Source organism: Amyelois transitella, chromosome 2 (assembly GCF_032362555.1).
Source record: "Amyelois transitella isolate CPQ chromosome 2, ilAmyTran1.1, whole genome shotgun sequence".
Lineage (NCBI taxonomy): Eukaryota > Metazoa > Arthropoda > Insecta > Lepidoptera > Pyralidae > Amyelois > Amyelois transitella.
The window spans coordinates 11,207,399-11,228,520 of NC_083505.1; the positions used below are offsets into that span (position 1 = coordinate 11,207,399).

General features: G+C 34.4%; 2 protein-coding genes across 2 annotated transcripts; both read left to right on the top strand.

The window, feature by feature from the left end:
• The first annotated feature begins 1,853 nt into the window (after positions 1-1,853).
• On the top strand, positions 1,854-14,105 carry LOC106143686 (maltase A1). The gene is made up of 12 exons (XM_013345823.2): positions 1,854-1,974; positions 2,640-2,798; positions 3,481-3,660; positions 4,540-4,697; positions 6,683-6,808; positions 7,394-7,650; positions 8,085-8,283; positions 8,882-8,989; positions 10,736-10,886; positions 12,143-12,338; positions 13,154-13,291; positions 13,968-14,105. Exons 2-12 carry the CDS (start codon positions 2,642-2,644, stop codon positions 14,035-14,037), a joined length of 1,740 nt encoding a protein of 579 aa, XP_013201277.2. The 5' UTR covers positions 1,854-1,974; positions 2,640-2,641; the 3' UTR covers positions 14,038-14,105.
• Positions 14,106-16,200: 2,095 nt separating this feature from the next.
• Positions 16,201-20,938, top strand: LOC106143687 (maltase A1). Its single transcript, XM_013345824.2, has 10 exons — positions 16,201-16,407; positions 16,912-17,091; positions 17,601-17,758; positions 18,259-18,384; positions 18,521-18,976; positions 19,056-19,163; positions 19,240-19,390; positions 19,813-20,008; positions 20,261-20,398; positions 20,801-20,938. Exons 1-10 carry the CDS (start codon positions 16,242-16,244, stop codon positions 20,862-20,864), a joined length of 1,743 nt encoding a protein of 580 aa, XP_013201278.2. The 5' UTR covers positions 16,201-16,241; the 3' UTR covers positions 20,865-20,938.
• Positions 20,939-21,122: the final 184 nt, after the last annotated feature.

Consider the following 21,122-nt stretch of genomic DNA (forward strand, 5'->3'; position numbering starts at 1 on the left):
GGAGATTACATGAAGCTTAGATGTACCCTCTCTTTTGATGTTAGTTTAAGCTCTTTGGATATATTTTCGAATGTGTTGACGTAATGCAATGGCATGAAATGGTCTAGGCTTCGATTCCTTTATTCCCAGCTAGAAATAAGATTTTTTTTTAAATAGGTTGCTATATTTCATTCTCTCCACATGACCAAACCATCTTAACATACCCTTATCTATTCCAGTAATTAATTATCTTCTTTCACATCATAACATATGGTAGGAATAAGATAATCTTATGGTGATTTTCCGGGATCAACTATAAGAGGCCACGTCAAAATTTACCTTATATTCTTTGTTTTGAACCACATAGAAACTAAAGCATCACAAAGGGTCAGCAGTTCCCACAAGATGTTAACCCGCAAAATGTATGGAATTTTAATCACACGAAAATTACATCAAAGTAATCCTCAATGTTGAATCTGGCAAGGAAGGGCCTCATAATTTATTTAAGGCGCCTCTAAATGTTTAAATATATGAAGGCGCATATGAACATCAAATAACCGTGTTCTTTGTAACATAAAAGATGCACACGCCATTCCAGGGTTGACTCGGAAAATTTCGGATTTCGGTGTTAACTTACTAGACCAGTATTTCCGGGTTGCGTGTGACTTTTAGAATCATGTGTTTTATGATTTGTGAAATGTCGACAAATAAAATTCTCTATATGTAACATCATTTTTTTGTTTTTTAATTGCTTTTATTTATTAAGTCGAAATAAGTGATTCCGCCATTGTACATATTCTTTTAAATCTAATGACTGTTTTGTAAGATGTTATATTTCTATAAAAAGTTTACAAACAGTACGAAATTAAATTTCATCACCAAGCCATGCTGAACGTGGCCTTTCAGTCTTTTTGGGATTGCTGGCTTAATCTACCCCGCATCGGATCAAAACGTAATCCATGTATGTATAAATATATTAATGGGTAAGTAAACAACATAACCCTGTATTGGTCAGTCGAGTGTGCCATAAACAGACGATAATCTCTCTCTAATTGTTAATTCTATTCGGGTTCAAAAACCACAGCGAAATGCGGGCCAATAACATCCTACAATTAACTTTTAAAGCTAGAAAATCCATTTTAACGTCAAAAACAAACATCGCTCGTTGAGCTTTTAAAGCCTGTTTAAAGTTCCCGTTTAGCAGAAATGCAAATTGAGTTATTAATCCACCGAAATAAAGCTTAAAATAGGTTAATCCCGAAGTCTATGACTTTATATTTCAAGCGTTTTACCTTACGAATGTGAAGTTTGGAAATTGAAGCTTACCTGTAAAAATATAAAGCAATGTTAGTTTAAATTTAGAATGTGCATAATGGAATTGATTTCATTGGACAAATGTGTATCATAGAAATTGAAATAACATAGAATCTAGCTTTCGCCCGCGGTTTTGTCCGCGTGAAACGGCGGAGATAGGTTCAGTGGTTTTGATGTGAAACCTGGACAAACAAACACGTAAATCAGGTTCATTTTTATATTACTAGTATGAACAAAAGTACCTATACGATTTACCACAGAACTTTTTGTAGAGATGTCGTAGGAAGCGCGTATAAAAGCTATTTCTACTTTCGTAAATGACTTATTATTTGCTCGAAAGAAAGAACAACTGCAGTTTTAAAAATATCGGAGCAGCAAACATATTCCCTTTACTGTGATATAAGTAAATTTAACCATAAACCTAAATGCGCGACCTTTTTCACATCAGTTTTAAATTTCCATCTTATGATGGTCCAATGACACTGTACTGTTTCGCATTATGATTTCTGGATGTTTATCTAAACAATGATATCATATTCGGTCACTGGCTACTGTTCTCATAATATTTGATAACATAGGTTCTGTAGCTTAAAACCAAACGATATTTTTAAACAATCTAGCGATATAAAAGATGGGATCGACATGAATGCGTCTTATTCAATTCGCAGTCACAAAAGAAAGGTAATCTCTTTATTTAATTTAAATACTAAATACATCTTATCAGCTTTTTTGTTTGTTGAAGTTGTACCCGATATTGGATCTGAAGTATACTCCTAATCTTTTTTGTTTATTAACATCTTTGAACAAGTAAAATTACCCTTAAATATAAGTATATTTGACTGCTTCTTCTGCACACTAGCGCTTTGGAAGTGGTAACTCGTTTTACGTCTTTAGTCCTAGACGTTCGGCAACATAACACCTTCATACAAATATTTCTTCTTTATAATATTAGTGTGGATAGTAAGGATCGTAGCAAGTGGAAATCCTTAGTATCTGCCTTCCTCAATGAGGGACAGGCGTGACGGTATGTATGTAGATAATAAATATACATACATACATATGGTCACGTCTATATCCCTTGCGGGGTAGACAGAGCCAACAGTCTTGAAAAGACTGAATGGTCCACCACGTTCAGCTATCTGGCCCAATGATAGAATTGAGATTCAAGTAGTGACAGGTTGCTAGCCCATCGCCTGAAAAAGAATCCCAAGTTTGCAAGCCTATCCCTTAGTCGCCTTTTACGACATCCATGGGAAAGAGATAGAGTGGTCCTATTCTTTTTTGTATTGGTGCCGGCAACCACACGGCATAGATAATAAATATGAAGAAATTGTAACTTTTTTCAGTTATGTGGCAGATATTACTTACATGCTTAGTGGTAACCGTTTACGGGAGGTATGAAAATGTTAATATCGGCCAGGATTGGTGGGAGAGCGCTGTTTTTTATGAGATTTATACGAGATCCTTCATGGATAGCGATGGAGATGGAGTGGGAGACCTTAACGGTACTACATTTTTATGTGTTTTTTTTTAACTTAAGTAACTGTGGCAGAAATTTTAATCTTGTGTGTGATGTGTCAGATAATTCTTCAGGCCGCCTTACTTTTTCTGACATGGGTTTACGACTGTCATCCAGTGATGACAGCGGAGACCAACAGTTTAATCACCTGCAGGAGGTTAAATCATTGACCCCCTATTAAGCCACTTTTTTCCAGGCAGGAGGAGGAGACACTCTAGCTGGGAATTGAACTCAGCAGAATTGTAGTTCCTAATGCATTTTTTTTTATCCAAGTCGTTAAATGCAATTTGTTACAAGGTTGAGAATTGCGTATTTCGTCTTGGAGGATAGTCAGTCCAGTGACATGCTCTGTGCCTCTGACCATGAGTCCTAGATTGGGTGAGTCAGGTTTTTACACGAAGCGAGCCCCATCTGACCTCCGCAACCTTTGCAGGTAAACTTTACCCATATTGAATCCATGGTTACACATCCAGTTGCCTGAATGTGCATGTTTCCTCATGTTAGTATTCAAACTAATGTACATAACTTTGAAAATAGTCATTGGTACATGGCCAAGGTGGGATTTGAACCTGTGCCCTTCTGCGTCACACATTTTAACCAATTCAACCACCGACGCTCTACCACCCACTTTTGCCCACAATTAAGGTAATTTTGATCATGAATTTCAGGCATAACTTCAAGGCTGGAATATCTCAAGGAGATAGGGATAGATGCTGCATTCCTGTCTCCGATCTTCAAATCTCCAATGCACGACTTTGGGTACGACATATCTGATTACTACACCGTACATCCGGAATATGGTACAATGGACGATTTTGAGCAGTTGATCAGAAGGGCTAATGATTTCAGTAAGTTTTTGTATACTTTCATTAAAACAAACGTATTTTTAAATTTTATTTTGGCTTTCCAAAATAAAATTTAACATTGATTTCGGTTCAAATTTGGTGTAATAAAATTGTAAACGCCGTGCCAAGTATATCAGATCAGTCTCTATATTGATGAAAAAAATTTACTTATTAAAGTAATAAAAAAAAATTGCCCAGTCCTAACTTCAAAAAACAAAATATAATCATTATTATTATACCTATAGCCAGTATATATAGTACTTATAAGCCACAATAAAAATAGAAACTGTGTCAATTTGAATACGAAAATAATCACTTACTATGACCCTTTTATTATTCATAACTTCGTCCATTACGTAAATTTATGCATTACGCCTTGGCAAATTATCACGAGTTACTGACTTCGGTCCGATTTGTTGTTCTGGCGGATCAGTACCTACTTTAAAGTTCATACACAAAGTTATTAGTAATTCTTATAGATAGCTCTATCTGTGCCTTGTGGTCGGGAACCGGCACCTATTAAAAAACAATAGGACCAGGGACCACTCCATCTCGTTCCCATGGATGTCGTAAAAGGCGACTAAGGGATTGGGTTATAAACTTGGAATTCTTCTTATGGGCGATGGGCGACCAACCTTTCACTATCATTAAGCCAAACAGCTAAACGTGGCCTATTAGTCTTTTAAACACTGTAGGCACTGTATACCCCGCAAAGGATATAGACGTAATTATATGTATGTCGTTTTATCATCATATTAAGGTAAGGGATAGTAGCTACAGCTAGGTGCAATGGTAAATATTTCTGAAAAAAAAAGTAAAATACAAAATATAGAATACATAATATTTATTTTGTATAGAAAATAATTAAAAATCTTTTTTCAGATATAAAAATTGTGTTAGAATTTGTGCCCAATCACACGAGCAATGAAAGCGAGTGGTTCACGAAGTCTTCCAGCAAGGATGAGTTTTACAATGACTGGTATGTGTGGGAGAATGGACATATGGATGATAGAGGTCGAAGTAGTCCCCCCAATAATTGGGTAAGTTTTCTTCTTAAATTTAAGAGCTACGTAACTGTTGTCGGTGGAGTTAAGTGGAACGTGCATTCATTTCTTTTCGTTAAATTAGGATATCTGTTACATTATCGACGGCCTCTGTGGCGCAGCGGTAGTGCGCTTGTCTGTGTCACCGGAGGTCCCGCCGGGTTCGATTCCCAGCCAGAACATGATGAGAAACGAACTTTCTCTGATTGGCCTGCGTCTTGGATGTTTATCTATATAAGTATTTATTATAAAATATAGTATCGTTGAGTTAATATCTCGTAACACAAGTCTCGAACTTACTTCGAGGCTAACTTAATCTGTGTAATTTATCCCGTATTTATTTATTTATTATAGTGCCGTGTTGTTCCTGGCACCATTAAAAGAATTAAACCACTCCGTCTCATTCCCATGGATGTCGTCAAAGGAAACTGAGGGATAGGCTAATAAAATTGGGATTCTTCTTTTAGGCGATGGGCACACAACCTGCCACAATTTGAATCTCAATTCTATCATTAAGCCAACCAGCTGAACGTGGTCTATCAGTCTGTTCAAGGCTGTTGGCTCTGTTTACCCCGCAAGGGATATAGACATAATTATACATAGGCATGTATATTATTATATTATAGAGTTTATTGGGTACGTAACAAAAAAATAATTGTTTCTTGAAATTCTTAACACTTCATTTTAACAGAGAAACTGTTTAAATAAAATGTTAGGATTTTTAATTTAATGTAGTGAAGGGTTTGGTGTTGGCAAACAAATTTACTTCATGATAGACTAAGTAGGATTAATAAATCGAAATTATGAGCACAATTCTAAAATTAAGAGGATGCTTGCTCATAGAATTAAAACCACCCTTTGTTTTGGAGTGCCTGATTTGTATTATTAGACTCCTTTTTTATTAATTACACTGTTTAAGTGTTAATTTAAATTTGGCGCCTTCCTGACAACACTAATACTTTTGTTTAATCTGTGACAACTTACTTCCGCTCACTCTGTAATACCAGTTTTGTTGTATCCGGTCATAGTAAAAGTTAATCCAAATAAATCTATTGTTTTTCCATATTTTATTTAATTTATATACACAACTTTATTTAGCCCTAGATTATCTTAATGCTAATAGCATTATCTACCAATCAACTTTACCATATCTAGTGGGTCAGTATTTCATAATTATATATATCTGTGAGTCTATTCGCAGCCCACTTTGTCCATTTCCGTAGTAACTGGCTCTGAAAATACAAGAGTAATTGCGTTCCCGATTCCACTCTTTGTTATCTTTTCATCTTAAAAGGTTTTTTTGGTCCATCATTTCCGCGCGTTTCGATAAGCCTTTACTTTTCTTGTGAAATTTGAAATGATCGCTTCGGTTTTTAAATTTGAATACAACAAAGCTAATGAAGTAGCGTATCTAACTAGAATGAAATAAATATTGGTCGTTTAATATACAAAGGAAGTGTGAATTACTGTTGGAGTAGGAAGGCCTAGATGAACGTACTTTGATCAAATCGGAGACGTTCTAGCCAAAGGTCAGGCCAGGAGTACCCGAAACCGTCGAGTTTACATGAAGAGAATTACGAATGTGAATGAAGTATGCAGTGATCATGGCAAGTGGAAAGATGTGATCTTTTCCTACCCCTCCGGGAAAGAGGCGTGATTTATGTATGTATGTTTAATAAACAACCAATTATTCCAGATAATAAAATGAATTAGTAATCCGTGTGTTGTTTTTTGTAAGTTTCTTTCTATTACCAAATGGACAGCTACGCGTGTCTAAACCCTATGTTATGTGAATATATAGCAAATAAAAAATAGGTTAAACAAAAAATTTTGGTACGTTCAAAATTATGCTGTACTTACATTTTTAAAAATATTATGTTTTTATAATATAAAATTTAATCACTGTGCACCACCATTATACTCGTATTATAGAATACCTTAACTGCTTTAGTATGTTATTGATGTTGAATATCTTGTTTCAGATAAGCGTGTTCAGGAAAAGTGCTTGGACTTACAGCCCGGGCCGGGATCAATATTATTTGCATCAATTCGGGGATAGTCAGCCCGATTTGAACATGAGAAATCCAGTTGTAGTAGATGAGTTGAAGGTAATGCATAGTGATACACATTACGTATATGCGCGTCTATATACCTGGTGAGGTAGACAGAGCCAATTGTCTTGAAAAGACTGTAAGGTTAAGTTTAGATGTAACTCAATAACGTATATTAATAAAATGAGGAAAAGGTATTTTTTTGGGATTCATGTTTGTTAAATTCCTGAAATTATTTTCAAAGTAATGCTCCCATAAATTTATAAGTTACGAAATTGTTAAGTTAAATTGCCATAATTTGTGAAACTGTACCTATCTGGAAGTTAGTTGAAAATTGCGATACTAATTTCTTTTTTATCTGGACTTAAAATATCCAGACAGTAGAATCCTAAAATTGCAAAGGTCAGATGGGAGTCGCTCCGTGTAAAAACCTGACTCATTCAATCCAGGATCCATGGTCAAAGGCATACCCCAGACTCTACTTCCCAAGCGTAATAATGAGCATGCAATCAAAACTAAACAGCCACGAGGCAGAAGGAGCGTCTCGAAATTTGGTATATTCGACGATTAATTACAGTGACACATCACAATAATTTATAGGCTACAATAAATTTACATTCACGAGCTTTTATGAAATTTCAGAGTATAATCAAATTCTGGCTCGAGAAAGGCGTAGCTGGAATGAGGCTGACATCAGTCAACTATCTGTTTGAAGTTGACAAAGAACTGTACGGTGGAAGGTACCCTGATGAGCCCTTGACCGGGAAACCAGGGCTGGGCCCAAACGATTACGGATATCTGGAACATGTTTATACTAAAGACTTGGAAGAGAACTATGAGATCGTCTCGCAATTTCGTGAAGTTTTCGATTCTATTTCTCTTAGAGATAATATGACCAGGTAAGGTAATATAAGTAGATAATTTATAAGCTTATCTAGTAATAAGTATACTATTTTATGTAAGTACATAATAGTGTGCGCCTACTAGAGCTACTGCCGACAAACTATATTACAGTTTAGCAGAATTGAATGTATGTACCAAGAAGAAAAGAATGAGATCCATTTCATAGAAATAAAAAGAAAATTTTCCTTACTACTTTTTTCTAAATTTACTTTTTCATTTGAGAATGAGATTTGCTGGCAACGCCTTGTATGTTTTTTGAAGTACAATTTATTAAAGTTCATATATTTATCAGTGTCAGCCAAATGTTTCAACGAAAGCTCTTGAAAGACAGGCAATTATTCAAGAGCCGAGGTTATAATTACACCCCTTTATAGCCTGAAAAATTAACCACATGAAACATACCACTTAAATTATACAATAACTTTCATAGGGTAATGATGACCGACGCTTACACCAACATAAAGAACGCGGTGAAATATTACGGCGAAGGGCCATTATACGGGGCCCACATACCTTTCAACTTCGCCCTCTTAGAGGAACTTGGAAAGGAAACTGATGCGAGGGACATTAAATACATCGTGGATCGCTGGATGACATACAAACCGCTGAATAAACGTGCCAATTGGGTGGTAAGATACTTTTTTATTGTCTATGGCTATCTTGTTATACTGCTGTGCGAAAGTCTCTCTTGTAACCATGTATTTTAGATGTTTTTTTTTAAATCAAATACTCTAAATAGATGCAAGCTTTATTTTTATGTTAAGGCTGTTTCAATTGTCAAGGGATATGTTCTACAGGTCTGTCCCAAAGAAGAGAGAGTACCAAAATCAGAAGTTTTGCGCTTGTAGCTATTTAAGTTATTAACAGAACAATCATCTATTTTGGATTAGGCAATTTAGGCATTTCTCTACCATCGCCTGATGGTAACTGACGGTGAAGACGAGACGCCTATCCAAGAGATACCCATTTATTATACTTTAGAATTCATATTTAGTTAAAACCTTTATTACTTTAGATTAACCATCTTAAGTAGACATATCAAGATTGTTTACTTTTATATCATTACCTAAAGAAATGTACTATAGTATATTTGCATTTTTTTCATTAGTCACCCGCGTACCCTCGAATGTACTTTCGTTGTAGCGAATTTTCCGTGGCCGGCTTGTGATACGTAGCAGTCAATAGCTAAATTAAGTAATTTAGGTGTCCATTAATTGACCGTTCCAGATTGGCAATCACGATAAGAGTCGCGTCGCCTCCCGCTTCAGGAGCGAATTGGTGGATGCTTTCAATATGCTTATACTTTTGCTGCCGGGCGTGGCTATCACTTATATGGTGGGTAATAAACTTAATGCCCTCCTTTACATATGATAAGTTACTCATTGAAACTATAAAATACTAGGTGTGCCCGCGACTTCGTCTATGTGGAATAGTTATTTTGAGCATCATTGAAGCCCTCAAGAATGAATAATTCTACCCGTTTTTTTCACATATTCCATTATTTCTTTGCTACTTATAGTTGAAGCGTGATGTTATATAGCCTAAAGCCTTCCTCGATAAATGGTCTATTCAACGCAAAATGAATTTTTCTATTCAAACCAGTAGTTCCTGAGATTAGCGTGTTCCAACGAACAAACAAACTCTTCAGCTTTATAATATTAGTATAGATTTGGGTAACAAAATTTCGTAGAGAGCTAGTGTTTGAACCAAATATAAGAAGATTGATGGTATAAGTCAGTTCTTCACTGTCTAAATAGCAAACATGCCAAGTAAGGGAATTTGTATTTAAATATCTTCTTTCGCGGGTTTGCTTGGCAGAATGTCGTTCATAGACAATATATAATATAAATCTAGAATAAAATTTGTTTAATGTGTTGCCAGAAAATTCGGAATTCCATTATCGTTTTCTTATTGATGCATGTACCTGTGGATGCGGTAGTTTACTGGCGATAAAAAGACATAAGTTGTCGGATGTGGCTTTGGACTGATAGATTAAATATACTTCTTAGTTTAAAACTTTACCTAACGTTTCTATAATTATTTCACTTTTTTTAATTAGTGACTTAATACACACTACAACTATATGTTGTATTATTTGTTGTCACATCAAAAGTCAAACCAGATTCCGAGCAATATTAAAAAAAAAAACATAAGTGCATATAGGTATTTGCACGCGATGGAAATCGAACCAAAGACACCGCTCAGTGCACTGACATATTAATAACTGCAACACAAACATCTTCAATACATATTTAATCTAAATCGGAAGATAGAGCCAACAATCTCGAGAACAACTGAACGTGGCCTATTAATATTTTTAAGACTGTCTCTGTCTACCCCGCAAGAGATATAGACGTGATAATAGGTATGCATGTATCTCGAAAATACTGGAAGGCAACTTTTAGTATAGGTTTTCATACAACAAGTATTTATCATTTGACATGTGTTACGTAAGTACATGTAATCAAAGAGTTTTCTGTCCATGAATGACAAGGAAAATTTAAACATGTTGGACCACGCAGAGATACATTATCTTCGCGTGGTGTCACTTGATTTTTATCTTGTTTGTTTTATCTTAAAAGATTTTATTATAACCAACACTTCAGTGAAAGCTAGAGAGAATATAGATATATATGTATATAGATACAAAATGTTAAATGATTCAATAAAAAATAACGTTATAGGAAAACAACAAGACATCATATTATATATTTTATTATCTGAGATCTTCTTAATGAATCTTCTGCCTTATTTTCCCGCGGGAATGGTCAAAAATTAAAGGCAGAGCTACAGTATCAAAAGGAGCATTTTATTATTATTTTTTGTCATTTTTATTTCATTCTCAAGTACATACTTAATGCGTTATATTCTTATCTTACCTGACAAGTTAACATGCAATCGGGAAATTAAGACTTTTCTACCGAGTAACGGGCATATAATATAATAATATCATGTATTTCCTCGACTTATATCTTTATTCCTTACGAGATAGACAGAGCCTGTAGTCTCAAAAAGACTTTTTGCCACATTAAACTGGAACACAATAATTTTTGTGTACAAAATGTATCTAATAAATTTCAGGGTGAAGAAATCGGTATGACCAATGGGTTCGTTCCCTGGGCATATACAAAAGACCCTAGGGCTTGCAATACCGACGACCCGGTCAATTACATAGAATTCTCCCGAGACCCAGTCCGGACGCCCTTCCAATGGAGTAAAGGGAAAAACGCAGGTATACTGACCTATTCAAGGACTTGAATGTACTTGGTACGAAAAAATTTCGAAGATACTTTTAGACCTTTATAGGCCTAAGTAAAATTGTGTAGATAAAGTTGAAGATAAAATGTATGTGGAGTATATTCGTACTATTCTATACTATAATTTGCTGTTGTAACAAATAATTTAAAAAAAAATATCATGAACTGATAAGATGAAATTTGGTACGATGATTATGACTTGGATTATTCGAAGCTTTACTTAGTGAAGTCGAGAGAATTTATTTATTTATTTAGTCGAGATAATTTATATATAATTTAAGTAGAAAATAATTTCAATACTGAGTTTCAATTGGCATGTAGGTTGTTTTTGTTGGTGGTTCTTATATTTTCTAAAATACCCATTGTAATGGAAATTAAAATTTCTATTCACGCGGGAGAACTCACGAGCTCCGGAATCAATAATCCCTATTTAGTACTTATAGTAGATGAAATGGTTAGCCTTTTATGGTAGGTATCTAATACACACATAAAATATGCTATTTTCCCAAAGGGGTAAAAAGTAAATTAAGTATTACCATATACGGAAGCAAACGATCGATGAATAGTTAGTCTGATAAAATTAATTCAAAATTTAATACCACCCGAATATACGCCAGAAATCTCTGAAATAAAATACCTATATTTGAGAGAAAATTAAGTTTTCCATTTTGAAACCCGTTGGGACGTAACCCTTTTAAGGATGTCTTTTGCCACTGAAAATGGAATCTTATTTGCCAAGCTTAAGGTTGAAAATGCATGATTTTCAAATACACACTCAACTTATAGTTTTGAATAAAACTGAAAGGGGTATTGTTTTACTCGCATAGTTTAATATAAGTTCGGTAACATAATAAAAATTAAAACTGTTAGTAACATGAGTAGTTAATTAACAAGTTTCAATAAGTTCCTTATTTTCCATGTAGCTTCCAAGCAGATTAATTAAGCACAAGGTGAGTATTAATAAGAACTTTGAAATGAGAAGGCCAAGAAGAGATACCTTGATCGTACCCTAAACTTTACGAGATCGATGAGAATTAAGAAAAAAAATATGCAGAGATCCTGGCAAGTAGATAGATGTAGTTTCTACTCGTACATAACTGTCCGAAAACAGGCGTGATGTAGGTCTTACTTTAGAAAAAAAAATCTGCCTGGATCTTTCCCCTTGTTGGAGCTGAAATCAGCTATTGCTCATGAATGAAAATAGAATGACAAGCTAAAAATACCTTAACAGGTTTTACTAGCGGAGAGAACACTTGGCTGCCAGTGGCTGATGGGTACGAGCATCTCAACGTAGCAGCCCAGAGGTCAGCCATGAGGTCTCACTACCAGGTGTATCGGACCCTGACCAACTTGAGGTCCCGACCAGCATTCAAGCTCGGCAGATTCGAATCCTTGGCTATTAATAATGACGTCTTCGCATTTAAGAGGTAAAATATGAAATTAAGTAAGTTTTGTAAAATAAATTTTAATTAAGTTTTTATAAGGTTGGCTGGAAGAGATTGCTTTAGCGATAAGTCCGCCTTTCTACCATCTCTGTCTGTTTTGTGCTGTTTTGTATGTTTTACTCTTATGGTGCAATAAAGAGTTATATCTATCTATCTATATTTTTTTGTCAATATGATTATGAAATTACGTGTACTCTGCGTCTTTTATGAAGAGAGCCTAGGTACGTTTCTGACCATGGTCAAAAGTGAGGAGGTCAGTTAATTAAATTACGATCACAGGTACGACGACTATCATTAGACAGCAGTGTTTCTATGTTAAATAGAAGAGGGATCTGTCAAAAATTGATAATGTTTGTTTTTTTTTAGAATGATTACTAGTTACTAAAAATAGAATTATAAAGTTTTGTTTGCGTTGGAAATAACAAAGTGAATGCTGTTGGAACAAGGTATAACAAAATATCATATTTCAGCTGTCAGGGAGAAAATTTGCATTATTTAAATGTTATAGTTTACTTTCTTTGGTAATTATCTACGTTGAGCCAATATGAATTAAGTTCTTCTGCAAAGATTGCAGATGTCAGATGGGAGTCCCTTTGTGTAAAAACCTGAATAAGGGATCCATGGTCAAAGGCTGACTCTCCAGAATAGTGAGGATGTGACCGGAATATAGCCAGGAAGAGGAGTCTACATTGCCATTGATTTTACTCTTTCTAAAGTAACAAAAAGTAAAAATGACCTATTCCTAACCCCGAACCAAATGATAATAACAATTATATAATTTTTAATAAATTTTGCAGGTGGTATAATGATGATACGTATGTGGTAGTGATGAACGTGGGTAGAACCTACCACGTTGTGAACCTGACTGTAATTGATCTGATATTTGGGTCCATGGAGGTCGAAGTCAGCAGTGTGTTATCTCCAAGATCTTACAGGTGATGAATAATTAAAATTATTAAAAAAAATATTTATGCATTTTCAACTTACCGTCTTTTTCGTTTGCGGCCAAATTATTTGCACAAGTTTAACTTTGGATTTCTATTTATTGCACCAGCCACCGTAGTTTGGCGCGAGCGACGCCGGTTATACCGCGCGATAAACTATTGCTGTCTCGTTTCACGTCATATAAAAAAGCGAAACAGCGAATAGGTTTTTAGAAGATTAAAACTGCGTCGCGCGTGCATTGCAGCGGGGGCAGAATATATGTATGTATTATCATACATATAATAGATAATGTATTCATTTGTATAAGAATACAAATGATTTATCGCACTCACTCCATCTCTTTCGTATGGATGTCTTAAAAGGCGACTCTTCTTTTAGGCGATGGGTTAGAAACCTTTTACTTTTTGAATTTCAAACCCATCATTAAGCCTTTTAGAGACTGTTCACTCTATATCTCGCAAGGGATATAGATGTGATTACCTGTATGTATGTTTTTTATTGATGCTGTGTCTATACTTTAAATTTTCTAAGTCACATTCGTCGCGACTAATTCTATTAATAAATTCTTTTGTTTTTTTATTTATTTACCTAACTTTAATCTTCAGTGACAAAATTAAATTTGTAACGACTTTGTGCTTAATTAGAACTCAAGTTTTTCTATTTCAGTGACAACGTGCAGGCTAATTATTTAGATTTGGCAGCAGATGAAGCTTTGGTGCTGAGGATGCAGGTGTAAAAAATGTATTTTTGTTAAATGTTGATTAAAGCGAACAAATTTCTTTATAACTTTTGTATTATTATTATTATATATATGATTTAATAATAGTGAGTGGTAAGTAAGAGAGTAAATAAATGCTTTATTGTTCAATTGAAGAGTACATTAAAAATATGGAACAGTATAAAACAAACTGGTTTGGGATAAAATTAGAAACGTTTTTAACAGAAGTCAGGCATCCTCTTGCTAATTGTCTGCCCCGCAAGGGATATAGACGTGATTATGTGTATGCAGATAGGTTTAAATATTAAATACTTGACTTTAATATCCAAAGGAACAAAACGAATGAGCTGACTCGACCCGTTCCGTTAATCAAATGGAAAAACCCTTTTAATTCTTTTCAGTATAAATATGATGTAAGATCTCTTCATACAATAGGTAGTTAATTTGATAAATTTACGACCAAGTTAGTCAATCCCAACTAATAATTTAAATGCCAATGTAAGTTAATTTGTTACGTATTATGTAGCGAACCAATCTTATTAATTAATTTAATGAAGAATCTGGAAAAGGATAAAGAGTGCTTTCCATACCGGTAAAATATGAGTTTCCGTGAGATTCGCGATAAACCTGTTTTTTGTACGTGGTGTTTAATTCGCGCGTGTAGGTTTATTCGTTGTTTTTTGTAAATTGCGCCTGGTGCTAAATTCGTCGCTATTTGAAGGTGACGCTTAATTTGCGCGAACGAAGCTGCGGTTAAAAGCCAGTTAAAATATTAAACACGGGCAATGAGCAATAGTATTAACAATTTTATAGTTATTTGTTCTAACTTGTTTTGTACAAATCAGAACAAATAACTATAAAATTGTCACTTACATAAAATCTTATTAATATTTCTTGCAGAAGTGTTTTGTTTACAAAATTTATTTCTTTTATCTCTACAGGTGTTGAGACGCAGATAAAATATACCTATGAAAGGCCCTCCAATAGTTATATTATCACTCAATGGAATTTTCATGAGTTACGTAATTGTTATAAATAAATATATAAATATAGGTCAGTGAAGTTTGAAAATTCCAGAAGGTACTTGGATTACAAATTCATTTTTTACCTTATAATTTTTGTGTTTTTCCTTGAAAACCTAGCACTATCTAGTATATTCTTTCAAGACTTTATGCTCCGCAGGGGATATACATATGTAAATTGTATGAATTAATTATCTAGTACCTTATATATTTCATTTTCAAATCTTATAATTTTTAAATCTGAGAAGGCAGCTTCTCTTTAAATAATAACACGACAAAGACATGTTATTCATACGTGTTTTTTTTTACTTTAATTTCAGTTCAATTTTCTCGATTTTTTTATTTTTATTCTTTAATGATGTATTGTGTTGAGCCAGTATTAATAATAAATAAGAATAATGTCAAAAACAATAATATTTTCTCATCTTCAACCACGCGCCATACCAATTGATATAATTTTATCACTGATAGATCCTCCGATATAATTCTTACAAAATACGTAGGTGCACGGTTGTGCTGAAGCCAAGGATTGATGCTAAGAAACGGTAGTTTACTTAATTTCTAATCTAAGCAAGTTACTAATATTTAAAATAAAGTAAATGGTTTTAAGTTTGACGGCCTCTGTGGCGCAGCGGTAGTGCGCTTGTCTGTGACACCAGAGGTCCCGGGTTCGAATCCCGGCCAGGGCATGATGAGAAAAGAACTTTTTCTGATTGGCCTGGGTCTTGGATGTTTATCTATATAAGTATAAGTATTTATTATAAAAATATAGCATCGTTGAGTTCGTATCTCGTAACACAAGTCTCGAACTTACTTCGAGGCTAACACAATCTGTGTAATTTGTCCAAAAAAAAAAAAAAAAAGTTAATTGTAGTGGAAAGTAATAATCCAAAATTCTTGTAAGAAAATCAATGAAATTGAAGGTTTACGTCAACATATGTTTTATTGGGAATAAATACGCTATATTTGGTTTTAGGCATACATTTTTTTCGGAAATACTCGTAAATAACGTACTTAATGTATTAAATAGTTACCCTATTAACCAACTTTTCTTTACAGCTTTGCTTTTGATTTTATTTTTAATTAATCTTTTACATTAACTTGGCCCTTTTTAATACTTTTAAATTTCATAAGGTTTAGGTGGGTATATATATCAGTTTAATCTTGTCTTAAGACTAGTCGTCAATCTTTTAATACAAAATGAAGGCGGCGTACATTCTGCCTTTCTTCATAGTATTTTGTCATGGGAGTATAGTAAGGAAAAGTAATAAGAATGTTCAGGACTGGTGGGAGTCCACCATTTTCTACCAAATCTACCCCAGATCCTTCGCCGACAGCAACGGAGATGGCATTGGTGATTTGAATGGTATGTATTTTGAAAACTTATTTTGTGAATTTAAAAATATTCCCAACATAAGTACAAAGAACATTGTTATGATTATAATAAATCTGAGTAAATTAAACGAAAATACCCCAGGTTCCTTTTCAGAGAGAACTAAAGGTTTTAAACACAGACTAACTTATGTGTCACTAAATTATTTAGACTTTGAAACCGATGTTTCTTTAAAACATTTGCCCCTAAAAGAATAGCTACGGACTACTAAACCATTTGAAATGGAAGCAAATCCTCGAAAAAAAGCTACTCGTATATAAATTTATGAATGATTTGATTGCTCACGATTAACCTTTCGATTTTACGAGCCGAATCATAGAGGAAGTGTGCTGCGCTTGCGTTTACTCTCCAACAGCGCACCCTTTCTTTACTCCTTACCAAATATCTGAACTCTTATACAGTATATGGTTTCAAGTATAGTCTCCTATATTGTAAATACTGTCAGAGTTCTACATAAATTAAGATTTTTATGAACAGGTATTACATCTAAATTGGACTACATCAAGGAGATAGGAGTTGGTGCCATTTGGTTGTCGCCGATGTTCCAATCACCTATGTATGACTTTGGTTATGATATATCAGACTTCTATGCTGTTCATGATGAATATGGTACTATGGAGGACTTTGAAAATCTTCTGGAGAGAGCTAAGGAACTCGGTAAGTAGTATTTCTTACACATAAAGATAGGTTGACTAAGCAAATATATAAGAAGAGTGTGAATGGGAACTGTGTGTGGGAATTAAGTCAAGAGTATCGAAAAAAAAACTGAGCTTGAATTATAAAAAAGAGTCATAAAGTATGCAGGGATCGTGGCAAGATATAGCTTATTCGATTTTATGTATGTACATATGTGAGAACAGGTTATGACGAACATTAACATTAATAAACCCATGTAGTAACCCAATTTGTTATCTCTGCTATTTTATTACGAATCTTTGCTTATAGTATTCCCGCTGAGCTGTTTGTGTATAAGCATCAAGTTGGTTCTAAATATTTGCCTTATTGACCAGCATTCATTTCAGAGCTGTTCTAAAGATGCTGATATAGGCTTACTTCTCTTTGTGTCTCTTTGAAACAAATAGTTTATTTAAATCAATAAATATAAGAAATGCCTATTTTTATCATTGTTGTGAAGTTTGATATCTTAACTGAGATTTATTTGGCAGATATAAAAGTTGTCCTTGATCTTGTACCAAATCACACATCAAATGAGAGTGTTTGGTTCCAAGAAGCTCTTAATGGAAACGAAAAGTACTACAACTACTTTGTGTGGGATGATGGTGTTATTGATGAGAACGGGAATAGGCAGCCGCCTAATAATTGGGTAATATTATCTCAATGAAAACTTGGTATCTTTTACATCATATTAGTATAAAGCAAGCGAGAGAAAAAGCCAAGAGGCTAATGTAAAAAACGAGAAGTATTTAAAAAAATTAAAAACAATTAGCCCGTCCTCAGCATTCTTATCTATGAAGCCCAGTCAAAAATTTGGGTCAAGTATTAAAGGAAAAACCCCTGCCGCCGGCTAGACAAACTCAAAGTAACAAAGTAATTTTAATAATATAACCCCAACAATTTCTTTTATCTAACATAACACTAATACTTAGCTTTAACCGGGAAAGTTCTTTGATCTTTAGATAAACAGCCTTGGGAAAAGGGACATTCTGTGGGGACGAAGATACAAAACCTAGCTCCTATCTGAATATTACTATGTTTTTAATATCATATACCTACATTATATTTCAACAGTTATTTTTGAAATTAACAATATTACTGATAATTTCATAAGTCTCAATTATAATTAAATCCATTTTGTTTTTCTAGCTGAGTCATTTCCGAGGTAGTGCTTGGGAGTTTAGAGAGGAAGTGGGTCAGTACTATTTACATCAATTCGTTATTGGTCAACCTGATCTTAACTACCGAAATCCCGATGTTGTCCAAGAAATGAAAGTAAGTGTATTCTAAAATCCTTACTTTTTACAAAATAATTTAGTAACGTTTCATATTATTGACCAGAGGCCATAAAATCCTTAATAACTTTATACAACTTTGCCTTCAGTACAGAAGAAACTTTTATTATTTTCAGGATATCATACGCTTTTGGTTGGGTAAGGGTGTTGCTGGATTCAGAGTAGATGCCGTAAATTGCTTGTTTGAAGTCGACAAAGAACTCTTTGGCGGCGTTTATCCTGACGAACCTTCATCAGGAAGAACTGATGTTGACGCGGGATCGCATGATTCTTTAGATCACATTTACACCAAAGACCGTAACGAAACCTACTATATGGTGTACGAATGGAGAGATGTATTTGACGAATTCAAAGCACAAGATGGTTTGACCAGAGTTATGATGACTGAAGTATATGCTTCAATACAAAATGTTGTCAGATATTTTGGAGAAGGTGAATTACTAGGAGCGCAGATGCCTTTTAACTTTGATTTAATTACTGACGTAGATGCATCATCATCCGCTGCTGATATAAAAAGAGCCGTTGACAAGTTTCTAACTTACAAACCAGTAGATGAACAAGCTAATTGGGTGGTAAGTTTAGCTAAGGATGTAAACGCAATATCTATTTTAAATTTATCACAAGAAATCTTTAAATAATTAATTTTTTAAGGTTGGCAACCATGATAATCCTAGAATGGCTACCAGATACGGATCTGCATTAGTAGATGGCATAAACATGATTGTGCTATTACTGCCAGGAGTGGCTGTAACCTATATGGTATGGTTTTTACTATTTAAATTTTATGACTTAATATTTTAAATTTAATACTAATGGTATTTTTTGTTATTTGAAGGGTGAAGAAATTGGTATGGTTGATGGCTACGTGAGCTGGGAAGATACAGTTGATCCGGGTGGTTGTAATACGAATGATCCTATCAATTATGTTCTTTCATCAAGAGATCCAGAACGTACACCTTTCCATTGGAATGCAGAGAAAAATGCTGGTAATTATCATATTGTACGACACTTAATGTAAATAAAAGCTGAATCTTTGGTACTGTAAACAATATGATCCATAATTCGTGCTAAACTTTATCAACGATCATGGAATGGATGAAGCGAAGGAAGTATGCAGAGATCGTGGCAAGTGGAAAGAGGTAGTATCTGCCTACCTCTCCGGGAAAGAGGCGTGATTTTATGTATGTATGTATCATGGAATTCGGTCTTGATTACATCATGACAGACAACTATGGTCCACGGTCTACGGTCTACGGTCTACGGTCCACTGCTAGGTACGAGTATAAGCCTCTTTTTACCAACTTCTCTATCATCAGCCACCGCAAGTACACAGAATATAGAGATTTCCTGGTAAGTTTACATCCGTCACAAAAATATAGTCAATAAGTAGTTTACTTGGATTTTACAGGGTTTTCGACTGCCGACAAGACATGGCTGCCCGTGGCTGAAGGATATGAAATCTTAAATGTGGAAGTGCAGAAATCAGCCGACCGGTCTCATCTGAAGGTTTACCAAGCACTAGCTGAGCTCCGGCAAAATGACGTTTTCAGATACGGGCGCTATGATTCACTGGCTTTAAACAAAGATGTCTTTGCTTTTAGGAGGTAATTTCATTTCAATACATTGTAATTAGAAATTTGTTGCTAAGAATGTTATTTCTTATAATATCACAAAATAATATTCAAGGCTAATAATATTTCCTTTGCCATATTTCTCTCTTGCGATAACATAATAACAATTAGATACTTAGGTGCTCTTAGATAATTTAAAAAGAACGAAGTAAATCTCAATGATACCTCAAGTATTACTTGCGTTAGGCACTATTGTCTTTTCACTAACTACACAAATATTTCCAGATGGAAGAATAACAATATTTACATTGTCGTCGTGAATATGAGGGACACGGAGTATGAAATCGACTTGACACACTTCGAGAACGTCTCTGGAAATGTAAAGGTCGTTGTGCGAAGCGTACAGTCGCCTAAGAATGAAGGGTAATAGAGCAACAGATAATTGAAATTGAATCCAATGACGCAACTGTTAAATTTACATTGTTTCTTTGGGAATAAAAGAGATAATGATCTTCGGATGAGCATGTTTAAGGAAATAAATTACAGTTTTTAACTAGGCACAAAGGCCGTAGTATTTTTCAGGAAACAAGAGTTCCCGCGGGAATTTTGGGAAACCCACTCTTAGCGCACCTATACACTACATAATTTACATGTAAATTTTTCGTTCCTCGATCCAACAGTTGGAATGTGCCTTCTTTGGCAATCACTCACTTATTGTATCGTAATATACTTTTATATATAAACTGCAATTACCTATTTATTTGATCTTATTCTGACTAAGCGAATTTTAAAATTTTATAAAAAAATACCCCTTTTTTGTTTCAGTGATCGGTTCAAGGCGGAATCATTCCCATTGGCCGGTTTTGAAGGCGTTGTTCTCAAAGTTTGACGAATAAAAATATTGATTATGATTTATTTTTATAAAATGGTTAGTGATAATAAAATTAATTTCTAAAAACTAAAGTGTTTTATTAAAAAAATCTGCGACAAACTTGTAGAATTGTAAATACATAATCGAAGAATGGAACTCAGATGGGAATCGATCCAAGATCGTAGTCATGGTACCTTGGCCCCTCCACAGCGAGCTAAGCACGCAACCAGAATTAACGCATAAAAAAGATGATAATCACGAAAAGCTATGAATACC

What these genes read in the sequence shown, in the direction of transcription:
- LOC106143686 (XM_013345823.2), top strand. Translation starts at nt 2,642, where the DNA reads ATGTGGCAGATATTACTTACATGCTTAGTGGTAACCGTTTACGGGAGG. An exon ending in ATAAACGTGCCAATTGGGTG is followed by an intron (nt 8,284 to 8,881) that starts GTAAGATACTTT and finishes TGACCGTTCCAG; the next exon opens with ATTGGCAATCACGATAAGAG. An exon ending in GAGTAAAGGGAAAAACGCAG is followed by an intron (nt 10,887 to 12,142) that starts GTATACTGACCT and finishes ATACCTTAACAG; the next exon opens with GTTTTACTAGCGGAGAGAAC.
- LOC106143687 (XM_013345824.2), top strand. Translation starts at nt 16,242, where the DNA reads ATGAAGGCGGCGTACATTCTGCCTTTCTTCATAGTATTTTGTCATGGG. An exon ending in GGCAGCCGCCTAATAATTGG is followed by an intron (nt 17,759 to 18,258) that starts GTAATATTATCT and finishes TTGTTTTTCTAG; the next exon opens with CTGAGTCATTTCCGAGGTAG. An exon ending in GAGTGGCTGTAACCTATATG is followed by an intron (nt 19,164 to 19,239) that starts GTATGGTTTTTA and finishes TGTTATTTGAAG; the next exon opens with GGTGAAGAAATTGGTATGGT.